Source organism: Schistocerca serialis, chromosome 4 (genome assembly GCF_023864345.2).
Source record: "Schistocerca serialis cubense isolate TAMUIC-IGC-003099 chromosome 4, iqSchSeri2.2, whole genome shotgun sequence".
NCBI lineage: Eukaryota > Metazoa > Arthropoda > Insecta > Orthoptera > Acrididae > Schistocerca > Schistocerca serialis.
In genome coordinates this window covers 429,655,726-429,671,509 of record NC_064641.1, presented here as the reverse complement: position 1 = coordinate 429,671,509, position 15,784 = coordinate 429,655,726, and the positions used below count along the sequence as shown (strand labels likewise).

Genomic DNA, 15,784 nt, shown 5'->3' with positions numbered 1-15,784 from the left:
GAATTTACAAAAGGAACCAGTGATCACACAACACACAGAACAAAGATTTAAAATTAAGAGCAACGTATAAATCCTTATCTTATACATAAATGTGAATATCAAGTTAATTAGAATCAATGTACGATTGTAGACTCGCCTTGGTGCAAAATCTTTTTCATTTTTAGTTCCTTAAACTAGTTTCACCGTAAATTAGAATTGTTACGTTTCATTATGAACAATTAATTATATGCTGTACCGTTCCCAGATACATGTATGAATAATCCTACAGAAACATTTTACTGTGTAGTTATTGCATATATGTTGTATGATAGTTTTGGTTTCTCGGCGGTGTACAGCGTGTCATGTGCAAAAGCACGAGCGGTCATCAGTAACAAATATGAGAATATGAATGTAAAAACGTCTGTGTTACGATCATGAAATTTTAAGCTGTGAGAAGAAATGAAGGTATGGCGTTTTTGACTGGGAGATCCCATTCGGTTGCTCGGCTGCCTAGTGCAAGTCTTTTATTGGAAGTCACTTAGGGGACTTGCACGTCGATGATGATAAAATGTTATTGGGGACAACACAACGCGCAGTCTCCGAGCGGATAAAATTTGCGATCCTACCAGGAATCGAGCCCATGCCCCAAGCAGCTACGGAGGCGGTTTTATTGCTGTATTGTCGCAGCTGTGGTGGTCACTTCGTGATTTACTTCTGTTGGCAAATGTCAATTCCTTTAAACCAGTAAAGGTAGTGTTGTTAGAGAGTGTTGTTTGTTCGCTTATTACATTTTTACCTTCCACTAGCGTCTTTTTCTTGTAATATTGTACTTTTCTTCTGACATTAATTTACGGTGTAAGTTATTCCTCTGTTTTAGAACGTCCGGATTAGTTTCTATATATGTGGAATGCAGGTTTTCTTTCAGTATTCGTTCTGCGAAAGTGAAATGTGATTTGTCACACTAAGCTGTCATGCATTCCGTGTACCTTGTCTGGAAATTTCTGTGTGTTTGTCCTATATATTGGCTCGGACAGGAGTTGCATACGAGTCGGTATAATCTTGCATTGCCGAATTTTTCAGTGGTCTGTTCCTACAAGGAACCCCTTGAGTGTGAGGTCACAAAAGACCAATGATGATTACGGCATTCGACGTCCCACATATTGTCCATCATGCTGCTAATGGCAACAAGAGGCGGGACTGGAGATATGCAATGGCGAGCCCAGAGTGAAACTACAGGACGTAGTTGAACTGCTTAGTCGACGGGTAACTCACCACAGCGCTACAGTGCTAGTGGCCTTGATACAAAGCAGCGTAATGGCAACGATAAACAAAGCAAAAATTGCATTATATCTACAACAGTTGCTGAAGTTGACATTTCGTTAGAGAGGAACCCAAGGAATTTCGTAGACCGAGAAAGAAGTGGTAGAAGAAATACTAGGGTTTCTGCAGGATGAGTTGCAGGAATATGCCCTGTCGTATACGGTCGACTGTGCCGACAATGTACCTGAGGAGTACAATGATGACGATACGTGCTTAACATGTGAAATAGATACTGACATAGATGTGTAGCCATATATTCCATCATCCTTGTCTGACAGGGAGCCACAAATCCTGTCCCCAGTGAAATGTAGTAAAGGACAGTCGTTGTACTAAAAGTAATTACGTACATGTAAGATAATCCACAGCATAGTAAAAACAATTATGAAGTGATTTCGAACAAGTCCACAATAATATGACCGCACAGTGCATAAGAAAAACTACGGATATGCAAGGAAGGACGAGGTGCACTTGTTGCAAAAACTGGTTTTCTCGTTTCAAGGATGATCGATACAATTTACAGGACGTGAATAATAGTGGCCTCCTATGTTATGCACATCAAACTGCGTGTGACATAAATTACAGTGATATCAAGGAAAGTAATGGGTAGTTGCCTAACTTCAAACACTGCTAAAGTATTGAAAGACGTTAGATGACGAAATTTCAAACGAAGTATCAACATGATGAAGCACAGCACTCTGCGGAATCGGTCCGAAAATTTGTAGATCGGATGAACTTACCCACCGTTCAGTAAGGAATTTGTTTCCCACTCCGACCAATCGGGATTTGAACATGAAATGCATGTGAATGGAACCATGGATATTAGAGACAGCAAGATAGTTGTATCAATATCATTTAACATCAGTGCCTTAACGCATTCGTATACAATTATTCCGCCCTCTAATCCAGACGGTTAACTGGCTTTAAAGTTATTTATAGCGCTGGAATAGGTTGCAGGTGCTCTGTCCCTACGATTCATTCTCGTGTGCGTGATCTTGCAAAGACAGCAGCGAATATCTCCGTCATAGCAAGCGAGAGTGGGAAAATAGGTGTAAGAGAACTACGCAAATCGTATGAGCTCTGCTTTTGGCCAACAGCTGGTCAATATAAGTTGCTTTTGCTCGTTTCCTGGTTTACGAGTAAGAATCATACAGCAGAACTTTATTTCTACAAATATGCCTACAGGAACATGAACAACAAACTGTTTCTCAGTGAAAGGAAGTTGAAAATCGTTTTTATGTATTCGAAGAAATGTCACTAATATATTACAGATCCGTGTAGGTGCCAGAAATCATGCAGTCTGTCTTTATTGGTAGAACCGCCGTAGGCAAAGTCGGAATCTGTTACACTGTCGCCTTGGTTGTGATGTGCTGTACTCAGCGACACGTAATAGTATAGGCTGGGATGGCTCTCGTCAAGAGCTGCAGGCGGTGGTCCTGTAAAGGCCGCCCAGTGTATGAATGATAGGAAGTTGGTCGGAGTCACATGGTTCGCTGGCCCTGGTTACTGCATCGGATGAGGCAGTGAAGCGGAGATGCAGACGTCTGCCACGAGGGCAATCCGCAGCACCATCTTGTGTGGCGTGTAGCTTCATAATCAGGCACCAGCCGTACCCTGCATTCCTCTTCCCTTCGGATGCTTATGGCAAAGCCATCTCAACGTGTAGATGATGGCCATTTTCCCCTCCGCACTATCTGTCCGTCTCCCCATCACCCCTTCACTTTGTAAGTTATCACCACCATCCCAAAAGCAATCTGCATAGTCTTACTCCTGCAGTATTTCTTTCAAGATACTGATAAGTTACCAAGTTTGGCTGATATCGGTTCAGGGATTTAGGAGGCTTTTCTGCGCTTTATCTGTGTATGCACATGTCACAAGAATTTCACATACATTTAACATATTGCACATTTATTTGTACACGTATTTATCCTGTATCTCTGGCGAATTTCGCCATGCAGTTTCGTTTTCAGGCAACTCAGTGTTTATGACTCCATGTATCTTGAACTGTGTGTTGTAAAATGATGTAGTTACATCCAGTGGTATATGTGGATACCGGCTGAGCTTGTTTATGATGTATGTTTTGTATAGTTTTCAATACCAGTTTGTTAGATTACACGTATTTAATTTGCTTGGTAATTTTGAGGTTATCGGGTTTGAGAGGTGTTCTGTTGAATCTGTGGAGCATCGTGTGAAAGCGCCATATTTATCTATTATTTGGTGAGTGAGTGTGTTATGGATGACAGCGCTGGTACCTGAGGGTCATCTCTAGACAGAAGATTCTTGTTTTGTTTTCTTGTGACAGTGAGGTTCGGGAAATTTAATTTCTTGTTTTCTTTGTAAAGTTTATTTGTATAGTTCTTCTATCCTGCTTTCTTTTTCATCTGTGAGACAAACTATGTCACCTGCTTATTGGTACCTGCATATTTTGTAATTCTTCTATTTCACAGTTGTTGAATATTACAATCTCTATATGATCGCCGGCCGGGGTGGCCGAAAGGTTCTAGGCGCTACAGTCTGGACTCGCGCGACCGCTACGGTCGCAGGTTCGAACCCTGTCTCGGGCATGGATGTGTGTGATATCCTTAGGTTAGTCAGGTTTAATTAGTTCTACGTTCTAGGGTACTGATGACCTTAGAAGTTAAGTTCCATAGTGCTCAGAGCCATTTCAACCATTTTTCTATATGATCCACGGTTCCACTGAGGGGGGCCTACGTTTGTGGCTCCTCTTATTGCAAATAGCTGTTCTGTGATTACTTTTAGGTTGGGTGACAGTTCATTTTTTCCTTGTCTGGGACTTTTGCGTATTTGTTTTGTTGTTCAATGATTATTATACTTTCTCCTGTGGGTACATCAGTCTCAAAAGATAGATCAGTTAGGTTTGAGGATCATTGATATTCTTAAGATTCTCTAGTACGCCTGCTGTGTTTGTAAGGCGGCTATTATTTGTGTACATGTAGGTTCTTCGTAGGAATGTACGTATTTGTCTTCTTAGTAAATATGATGGACCTTTCCGGAATTTGCAATTGATGTTATTGAAAAGTTGGGTTTGTGGATTTTTAGTAGTAGTTTGTTAACGATTTTTTTATTTATTTATTTTAGGCAGACCCATATAGTAGCCCACCATTTTATGCAGAGACAGACCAACAAAAGGAGAGTTAATGCATAAAATGTTTTAAGCTAAAATGCTTGTACAGAACACTATTTACTATTTAACAAAATCTTTATAGTTTAATAAGGAATTATTGTTTCCTTTTATTAGTAAATGACTTAATTGGCCTAAAACAATTAGATGAACTATATTCAGATGAAAAGAAAAATGAATTTTCAGAACCCTAGTAACATTTTATCTAGAGGATAAGAGCATTGACGTAGCAAGTGAGGAAGAAAGAATTTAAATATTAACAATACCATTACCCAAAAACCTTAATATGTAAAATGTGCAATTTTGACAGTACATTGCTTTGTTACAGGTAGTCGAACGTCTAGCAGCTGCGAAGCTACAAGGTCCACGGCGCTCAGGGTGGACGTACCTCCACTGGGCCGCAGCTTCTGAGGACATCTTGGTAAGTCCAGCGTCCGCCACCGCTTGTCACTTGGTGGAACCTGTCATGGTAGTCGCAATGTATACATGATGACTCTTCCCCACGCTTTCTCTGCGAAGTGCCGGTTTTTCGTAAAGGGGAGGCATAAGAAGAACATAATATAATGCTACAGTCTGCCTCAAATCTTGGAACGATAATGTACGAAAGAAATGGGTACACGTAAGGGCTGCGAAATACAAATACTTACAATAATGAGAAGGCTCCTAAATTATAAGCGCTACATATACGGCGAAGTTGCTAAACAGTAACACCACATTAAAAGAAAAAAGATTAAGATTTAACATTCTGTCAACGACGCGACCAATAGAAGGAAATCATCTTTCTTACCTCATTTTACAAGTCGAGATACCACACTTTCTACTGTGTCATGAAGTTAAAAAATACGTGATGTCAACTGTTGTGTTGGAAGGCTTGTTATGAAGCGAGAAAATGTTTCCTCTATACTGGACTACATAGTGATGCATTCCACAGGAGTCTGAATTCACAGATCCCATTACTCATGATGTTCCTGAGTAGTCCTAATGAACACAGTCTGAGCATGTCCCCCAGTAATTATATTTAGCCAGACACCGTGTATCAGGAAACACGGTAAACTGGGTTTTCACAGAAACTACCAATGTTAAGTGAGTAGTGCTCAATTCTGTGAAAGATTATCTGATGTAAACAATTAGGAACTTCAATATATCCAGAAACGATCTGGACTTGAAGTGGAATACATTTCATCCTGAATAGCTTGAAATACCTTCAAATACAACCTCTCAGTATTATTTCAAGAGAGAGAAGGAAGCATCTGAGACAAAATGGTGCCTACCACTGCTCAGCTATATGACTAGTGAAATGCCACAGAATACAGAACCACAAGGATACTGGGTAAGCATGAAAGGGCTGGGCCCAATGAGATATCATCCATCCCATCAACAACATTAATTGCATTTACTATCGATTACAAGAATGTTAACAGTCTAAGCTTGCTTTAAGTTAAAGGAACAGCCTTTAACCAACCAGCAAATACAATTCATAAAACTTGTTACAGAGCAATATAGCGACATGTGTAGACCTTCCAGAACAACAGGACGATAGGACTAGCACGTAGCTCTAGTTTAACAGTAATTAAGGTGCGCTATGGTTTTGATGTTTGGTTGGTGTTTGGTTTGTGAGGCGCTCATCTGCGCGGACATCTGCGCACATACAAAGTCCCAATTTGTTCACATTCCAAATTTTTCACCGCTCCAATCTAGCCACTGTCACGAATAATGAGGATGACGATGAAATGATGAGGACAACACAAACACCCAGTCCCCGGGCAGAGAAAATTCTCAACCCTGCCACGAACCAAATCCGAGACCCCGTGATCTAGAGGTAGCAACGCTAGCCAGTACACCACGAGCTGCGGAACCGCGATTGTTTTACGAAATGGCGAGTAAGGTGCCCTTAAAAAATATCGTTGGCAATAGGTGGACAAGTCCCTGAAACAGATACAGAACAATTATTCAAAGCAAATTTGTTGATGGTCAGAACAGCAGTTACTTACAATTACAAGAACTGGAGTGAATAATTTACTTTATCCTAACAATGAAACAACTAACAATGAAACACTATCAATTACAGTAAATTACCAAGCTAACTTTGTTGACAGTAGAAAAACAACTACAATGTTAGTAAATGAAGAACCGTTAAAAACATGGGCATGAAACACTCTCCCTTAAAACCCAGTCTTTCTCTGATGGCAGTTACAGAACTGCTCAGAAAGGAAGAGGCACTATCCGGGCCCGAATTAACTGAAATAATGATCGCACGCGAAAATAATTTAGCGATCACAAATTTAAGCTGGAATAAAGCGAGAAATTCAGCTTACATACACTATGTGATCAAAAGTATCCGGACATCTCCAAAAACATACGTTTTTCTTATTAGATGCGCTTTGCTGGCACCTACTGCCAGATACTCCGCAAGCGGCCTCAGCAGTCATTAGACATCGTGAGAGAACAGAATGTTGCGGTCCGCGGAACTCACGGACTTTGCAGGTGGTCAGGTAATTAGGGGTCACTTGTGTCACACGTCTGTCTGCGAGATTTTTACACTCCGAAACATCCCTAGGTCCACAGTTTCCGATGTGATAGTGGAAATGTGAAGGGACACGTACAGCTCGAAAGCGTACGGGCCGACTTCGTCTGTTGACTAACAGAGACCGCCGACAGTTGAAAAGGGTCGTAATGTGTAACAGGCGGACAACTATCCAGACCATCACACAGGAATTCCAGCTGCATCAGTATCCACTGCAAATACTGTGACAGTTAGGCGGGAGGTAAGAAAAATTGTATTTCATGGTCGAGCGGCTGCCCATAATCCACACATCACGTTGGTAAATGCCAAACGACGCCTCGCTTGGTGTAAGGAGCGTAAACATTGGACAAATGGACGATTGAACGATGGAAAAACCTTGTGTGTAGTGACGAATAACGGTACACGACGTGGCGCTCCGATGGCACGGTGAGGGTATGGTGAATGGCAGGAGAACGTCATCTACCAGTGTTTGTAGTGCCAACAGTAAAATTCGGAGGCGGTGGTGTCATGGAGTGGTCGTGGTTTTCATGGAGGGGGCTCGCATCCCTTGTTGTTTTGCGTGGCATTACCACAGCACAGGTCTACATTAATGTTTGAAGCACCTTCTTGGTTGCCACTGTTGAAGAGCAATCCGGAGATGGCGATTGCATCTTTCAACCCGATCAAGCACATGTTCATAATGCACGGCATGTGGCGGAGTTGTTACATGACAATATCATCGATACGTCTCCTCATTACAGTACTTCGTGCAGAATGGACTGCCATTCCCCAAGAAACCTTCCAGTAGCTGATTGAACGTATGCCTGCGAGAGTGGAGACTGACATCAAGGGTGGGCCAACACCATACTGAATTCCAGCATTACGGATGGAGGGCGCCACGAAATTGTAAGTCATTTTCAGCTAGGTATGCGGATACTTTTGATTACATAGTGTATTTTGGCAGAGAACTGGCCAAAATACGGGAAGCTGGATTCAAACAACCAGATTAGTGAATATAACACGCGCCCGAGCCATGCCACAGCGAGCCAACACAAGCTGCACTTCACTATCGCTCGCTCTCGGCTCCTGACTCGCAGAATTAGACAACAGCCAGCACCGCCGCAAGAGACAGTAAGCCACAAGGAGTTCCACCTTAAGAATAAATATAAATATCAAAGGTACGTAAAGTGAAATCACTTGACCCAAAAGTATCTACGTTGAACAACAGGCGGGGTGGGTGGGATGTGACCCAAAATATCCTATGAAAGGACCCTGATTATATCTCTACAATCACTAGTAGCGTCACATGACCAGAGCTTCTATAGGGCAATGACAAACAATACAATAATCAGCCAAAATGACCTCAATAATTTACATAAAGGTGTACCTGAAGGTAATAAACTCGAAGAAGAATACGTAAACAGATAACTGTGGCAGCGGCGTGGGCAAAGACCCCACAGCGTCGAGCTTACTTTAAATACTACAAGTACAGTAACCTTATCGACTTGTGTACAAATGTGGGTAGCCGGTGCGCACCAGGACACTTAAAACATAGTTCAATAACACTCTTGATTAAAAACAGGCAATGTCCAACATAAATTAGAGAATTTTGAAAAAATATAAGCCTCTTAAACGTATGTAGAAGAACAATTTAATAAAGTATTTAAACCAGTAGGTAAGATGAGCAAGCTCTTGCACAACACACTCTGGAAGCTAGGCTGCGCTCAAAATCTGTTACACGTATCAGTTACACTTTAATGAGACACCAGCAAAACTACACAGTAAGCCGCCAACAAGGGAGTAGGCAAACTCAGAGCAATGGAGGCAAGAGTAGCAATCGATTGAATAGGGACAGGCAGGCCCACAGAACCAACAGTCACAAGGTTTACCGACCAAAGCCGTGCATCGGCGATGGAAGCAAGCCAGCAAGAGCAGGTCACATCAGCAACGCGCGAATAGCCCTCGAAAAGCACACAGCCGATTAACCCACCAGCTGCCACCAAATAGGAAAATAGCAAACAGGCCAAGAGACAGAAGGCATCACGTGCTGAGCGCCGGTAGCGTACATCCGCGCTCCGCCTCTGCTTCAGGCCCACACTTATCCCTCCCGCTCCCTGCGGCAGCGCCGCTCGCCACCTAGCGGTGCGCAGACGCGAAAGGTCACGCCGGCAGATCGTGATAGGAATCGAGGCGAGCCAGCACGTTTCAGTCAGGCTTCTCACAACGGTTGTAGTGTACGTTGTTTACAGAAACACAGCACGGGTCATTGCTTCGCAATGGAGCTCAAACAAACCGGCCTGCCTCTGTGCAAAACGAAGTTGATCTTACAGCTTCATGAAATATATGAGGCCACTGTGACTTAACTACCTACCTGTGGGTTTATTCCGCAAATTAAAACTTCGATTGCTTTGTCTTTATCTTCCTCAAATGGGTCTGAGCACTGTGGGACTTAACATTTGAGGTCATCAGTCTCCTAGAACTTAGAACTACTTAAACCTAAGGACATCACACATATCCATGTCCGAGGCAGGATTCGCACCTGCGACCGTAGCGGTCGCGCGGTTCCAGACTGAAGCGCCTAGAACCGCTCGGCTATTATCTTCCTCAATTAGCAGCTCATTACGTGTAACCTCCCTCCCGAGGATGTATGTGAGACATGACACAGTTCGTATTCGATAACCAATAACTTCAAAATCTTCATTGCGTTTTTGCCGTAATGTAGATAAACGGTCTCTGTAATAAGTGACTTCTTTTTCGTCCCAAATGCGCTCTGCTAAACTGAGTGCCAGGGCTCGAAATCCTATTGCTTCTGTTGATCCATTGATAGGGTATAGATACGTGGGTGGGTCATATGGTACGTTTAACCTTACTACGTTTAGCAGAAATTTGTCCAGCCAAATAAAAGTATTCCCGCCATTATGAACACTCTGTAGTGACATTTTCGCTCGGTTTTCCTGAAAAAGTGGAAATAAACGTTACAGCAAGGCATTGCTTGCAGTGGTTGTAATAAATGTCGCAGAACTAACTGCTGAGGTCTCTGAGGAACTTGCAATAGTTTTGCCAGGCTTTTGTTTATTTTCACGCATTTTCGCCAGTTTATCACACTCTTCCTTTATGTGTATCTGCTGAAGGGTAAGTTTGTTATTTTGTTCATTCAAAGCAGCGACAGGATTGTTGCTAACACTTTCAGTGGCTTCCTCCTGATTCACTCCAGAACTTTTACCAGGCATGATTAGAGAATATAGCCTGCCGTAGTGGCCGAGCGGTTCGAGGCGCTACAGTGTGGAACCGCGCGACAGCTACGGTCGCAGGTTCGAATCCTGCCTCGGGCATGGATGTGTGTGATGTCCTTAGGTTAGTTAGGTTTAAGTAGTTCTAAGTTCTAGGGGACTGATGACCTTAGAGGTTAAGTCCCATAGTGCTTAGAGCCATTTGAACCATTAGAGAATATGGAGAAACAGTTATTTCAGGACCACAAAACTTTACGGAAAGGAGTCATGGTACTGAAATAAAAGTTAGAGGCTAATCACAAGGATTTCGAATGTCTGCTCACAATGAAGTGGTCGCAGACTGCAAATACAAATGGTTATCAAGACTATGTAGAGAACAGGGGCGGCGCACGGAGCGATGCGTAGGTGTCAACCGGTAATGACGGCACGTTGACATGATCTATGATGACCAGGATCCTCGTAGCTCTGCCTGAAACACGGCCTCTGGCTTCGACCCCCTGCGAAAGGCTCCAACAATGATTGACTTCAGGAGTGGCAGTAGTGGCAGTGCCTCGGGGAAAACTCGCACCCACGGCATGGCATCGTCTGGCATCTTCATGCTGCAAGCTGTATACAGGCGCCCAAGTCACCAAAGTATCTATGTCAAGTTGGCGGATCTCAGGGCTAAACGATGTGCAGTCAGCTTTCTGGCATGGAGTTTGTAGCACAGAAACAGTCCACGAGGGAAAGACGTTCTTATACCAGATTGAAACGTTCATTCACATCCCAAAGCTAACAACGATTGTTCAGGCCACTTAGGGTTAGGCCATTGCTGGAAGTGAGCATCAGGGTGTCTACGAAAAGGAACAGTTGGGTACTTTTCTCAAACTAGCCGGGGTACTAGCTTTATTACAGAAACCTATCGATGGTGGATACAAAGTGAGGCACCGAGGAGACCACCAACAGACTGAAGTGCAAGTGGCCTCAGAGAAGGAAGGGAAGGCACACCTTGGCTGAGGGTTCTGTGCTAAGGAAGACCAAGGCCTGTCCCAGCTCGCTCTCGCCACTCCGGGTCTGAGGAAGCACGTGACCGTTGACAGCCATTTAATTGGTTGCTTGAGATACTTGAGAAGTGTACCACATTCAGCGATCATTCACCGAAGTGTCACTGACTGTGAGAATGGTGTGCACGTGAACAAGACGTGGGTTAGCAGTGATATCAAGTTTTATCTGGTGTCATACCGGTACATGCCTGGCCACTGCTCTACAGTGAAACTTAGGTACTCCGTAAAGAGAATGACAATTGAAAAAGTAAAGAGTTTGCTGGAAAAATAAAGCTTCTCTCATTCAGCCTATTGGTCTATCATGCACAAGAGAATGCCAGACAAATGAGAGAATTAAAGTCTAGTAACATATTACATTAATGTTTATTAATAACGTAAACTGCGTTAAAATGTCTGAAAATAAAATTGTCATGTTTTAGCAAAAAATTGGGATAAGAGCAAAAGATCAAGAGTGAAGAGCTCGGATTGAAAAGGATATAACAGAAAGTTGTTGCTTTTCACCTCAGCTCTTCAATATTTACTTTTAAGAAGCTATGACGGAAATAAAAGTTCCAGTTGGATTAAAATTCAAGGTGACATGATGTCAGTGGTAACATTCGGTGATGACGTTACCATTTTCAGTGAAAGTGAAGAGCAATTACAGGACCGGTTAAGTAGAATGAACAATCTAATGACTACAGAATACGGATTGAGAGTAAAATGAAAAAAAAGTAATGAGAAGTAGCAAAAATGAGAATAGCCAGAAACTTAACATCAAAACTGGTGGGCACAAAGTAGACCAAGTTATGGAATTGTGCTAAACTGGGAGCAAAATAACCCAGGGCAGACGAAGTGACAAAAAGCAGACTAGGACAGCTAAAGAGGGCATTCCTGCCCAAGAGAAATGTACTGGTTTCAAACTTTGGTCGTAATTTCCAGAAGGGTTTTCTAAGAATGCACGTTTGAAGCATATCACTGTATGGTTGTGAATCATGGGCTGTGGGAGAACCGGAACAGAAGCTAATGTGGTGCTACAGAAGAATGTTGTAAATTAGGTGGCCTGATAAGATAAATCACGAGGTTCTCTACAGAAAAAGCGAAAAAGGCCCATGTGGAAAATGCTGACAAGGAAGGGCTGGATGAAGGGACGTATATCAAGATACCAGGGAATAACCTTAGTGATAAAGAGGGAGGGGTATGGGGTAGAACTATTGGAGAAAGAGATTTTTAATGAAATGAGATGTGATATTTGATTGAAATATAAGAACATCCATGTCGACTTGTTTGCAGAGGAAGGAATGCAGTGATACAAAATAATTCCCTGATGCGCTGAAAATTTGTTTCAGAGCCTATTTTTAGATGCAGATATGATGCATACATTATTGTTAAGGATAATGAACACAAAGAAGCTGTATTTCTCTATCGAATGAAAAATTAGAACATCCTACTCAAACTTTCTCACTGTATTTTTATTTTATTTTAATGACCTTTCATCAAGAGGCAACACTTTCAAAGCATCGATGTCAGTTTTCCCCGAACTTTTTATGGTATACTTACATAGATGCACTTCTGAGAGATCTGAAAACTGACTCCCTTACAGCACTCCACATTTCAAAGTACATTAGCCACCAGATGTGGGAGGCAAAACGTACGCTCCTCCTATAACTTTATTGTGCCTTTGTACAGCTTTCGCTAGATTGTCGTTGAATGACGTACGGGTCCGCACGGTTAAAAATTGAGTACCAGTCCCATCGCTTTTATCTGCACTCAAGTTCGATAGCCTTAACTTACCAGCAATCAGCAACTCCTCATGGTGCGACGAACAAGAAATGTCTGGCACATTCACGTCTTACCATTACCCGCCCGCCCGCTTGTAGAACTACATTTTCATAACCATTTGCGTGGAATGAGGCACAGTGCAATTCTTATTACGTAAATTGAATGAGGGGAGAAAGGAAAGAAAAGGGAAATAATTAATGATGTCGGCATGTCAGAGCTGCATCGAAACTTTATGCGGAATGACTGGCAACGAGTGAAAATGTGTGCTGGACTGTGATTCGAACCCGGGTTGCTGAGCAGTTGCTTTAACCACTTCGCCATCCGGACACAGTGCTCACCGCAATCACGCGGACTATCTCGGGAGTTGTGTTAAGCACTGCGCCATCAACGCATAATGTTTATAGCAGTGGACTTTTCTTGACATGCCTCGCCCGGCTGACCTACATTCTCACCTAGCGCCCCATGTCTTCAGTCCTCGTCCATGTCCACCATGCTCGCTATTCTAACATTCCCACAGGAGGTCGAACGCAATTGTACATCTGCACTGTAGGTTGTGGATTGACTGTCCATCGCAGTGGATCGGTTATATGAAGTGTAGTGTCTGTTCTTTTGGACATGTCTGAAAGAACAGACATCACGCATTGATATATTATGATTCGTGTAAACTGTCTCTTGCAAATTGGAGTGAATGATATGAACATACTGTGTCGTGTTTGATGAGGGTCACTTCTGACGAGGCTCAGCGTTATTTTTTATTTTAAAAAGCAATATCTCTAAGTGTGGAGATATTGAAGTTTCTGTGTCATTTGTGTGTTTCGTCAAAACGTTTCTAGGTGCACCACCGTATGAAAGCACAAAATGCTGAAAACTGTTTAGCATATGAGAGCTTTAAGTACTTTACTGTATGATGCAGCAGTTACCTTGATGAATTATATTGAAATTCACATCAAATGGTTTAGTGATGTTTTTATAATATTTTAGACAAGCAGCGCCATATTATCCATGTGTTTGGTAAGGAAATTGATTGTATCGCAAACGACACAGTCGTTATGTGATTGTTAAGGCATTCGAGCGGATGAGATATGTTTAATGGGCAAATAATATCATCTCATATTATGTAAATTAAAGGTAGAGTGGGGAGAAAGGAAAGGGAAGGAACTATTGATATGAGCCGCATCAGGACTTTTTGTGGAATCAGCAGCGACGAGTGAAAACGTGTATTTTTTTATTTTTTGTGAAAGCCAAGATCGTTTGATTTTAGAACCTTTGTTTCAGACTGCGATTCTAACCTGGGATCTCCTGCTTACTAGGTAGTTTGGTTAACCACTACGCCATACGGACACATTATTTATCGCAATTGCCAGGCCTATCTTGGCATGCCTCTCGGCCGACCCACGTTCCCACCTAGTGCCACAGGATCCCGGGTTCGAAGCCTGTTCCAGCACACATTTTCACTCATTGTTGCTCATTCCATGTAGAGACCCCAAGAGTCTGACATCAATAGTTCTTTCTGTTTCCTTTGTTTTCTTCCCCCCCCCCCCCCCCTTCCCCATCACTTTACATTATGTATCACAGCTTTGGATTCCGTGTGGTGTCTGTTATTTTGGACATGTTTACATGTTTGAAAGAATAGGCCCCACGCATTCGTATAACTGATTCCCCTCGATCAGTAATGAACCCACCAACTTCAGTTTGCATGCACAGTTATAGAAATGGGGCCCCTCCACGTCCGCACCAACGTGGTGACCAAACCAAAAGTTCTACTGTCACCTCCGTCAACATGTCAGTTATCTAGTAAGTGGATCACAGGATGCTGGGCTGTGATGTTATCCGTGCGTCTGGGTAAGACTGCGCATTAACACGGTCCATCAGGTGATAGATAGTGGACGGAACGTGAGTGAGGGTAGCGATTTGTAGAGCAGAGGGAAAAAAGTTCCAAGGCTCGTGGGAAAAAAAACCCTGCGACAGTGGGATGGGTAATAAGAGCAGTAGTGGCTTACTAGCTGCGATAGTTCATGCAAGGTTGGATTTGTTAGTATGGGTATCATGCATAATTACCGTGGCAAGCGATGGCGATGTATCCCAGTTGCTGCAGCCGCTACATTCCTAGAACAATCAAGATCGTTGTATAGTAGTGGGAGATCGGTCATAGATCATCTCACTCTGTGGGGGATGTGTGGAGCTTGTCTGCATGCAGTGTACGGTACGGCTTCCCTGCGTGGTGCCAGTTATTCGGCAGTGTATTCCAGTTGGATATCCAGTAATGGCGTCTGATTAACAGGGGCTCACCTGTACCGTTGTGTTTGCGTGTGCTTGGCCAATTATGTCTTTTGGTCTTTTATGTTTCCATCTATGGTTGTGGTCGTAGTTCCCCAGATTCAGAATAAAGGGGGTTCTGCGAATGTCTGGAGTTTCTGTGTAGACTCGTGGTGAGTTTGTGGATTACCTCCGCGAGAGTCTCAAGTCGGTAGCCCGGCGAAGGTCCGCGATGCGTGTGTATCGTGGAGCATTGCTTATGATTTTGAGTACTTTTTTTTTGTATGAGCTGCAGACGGCGCAGGCTTGTAGGCGCAGCGTATCCCCAGACAGGAGCTGCGTACATCAGGGGTCGAATAAGTGTCACGTACATGGACCTCAACACCCTTCTGTTCAGAGTGCTACGCCTGTTGAGCATAGGGTAGAGCTGTTTGAGCATTGCGCTAGCTCGGTTGGTCATGTGTTGTATGTGGTCCCCCAGAGTAATTTCCAGTATAGCCAGACACCGAGGTATTTGACTTTGTCACGGAAACGTATTGCGCGTGCATGTAGAATT

The 15,784-nt window shown here is 43.0% G+C and overlaps 1 protein-coding gene across 1 annotated transcript in view; it reads left to right on the top strand.

Moving 5' to 3' along the window:
* The first annotated feature begins 438 nt into the window (after positions 1-438).
* The window catches only part of LOC126474509 (serine/threonine-protein phosphatase 6 regulatory ankyrin repeat subunit A-like), a 172,604-nt gene continuing 157,258 nt past the window's right edge, over positions 439-15,784 (top strand). The window contains exons 1-2 of the mRNA XM_050101980.1: positions 439-444; positions 4,767-4,859. Coding sequence (XP_049957937.1) covers positions 439-444; positions 4,767-4,859 — 99 coding nt within the window. The remainder of the gene's footprint in view (positions 445-4,766; positions 4,860-15,784) is intronic.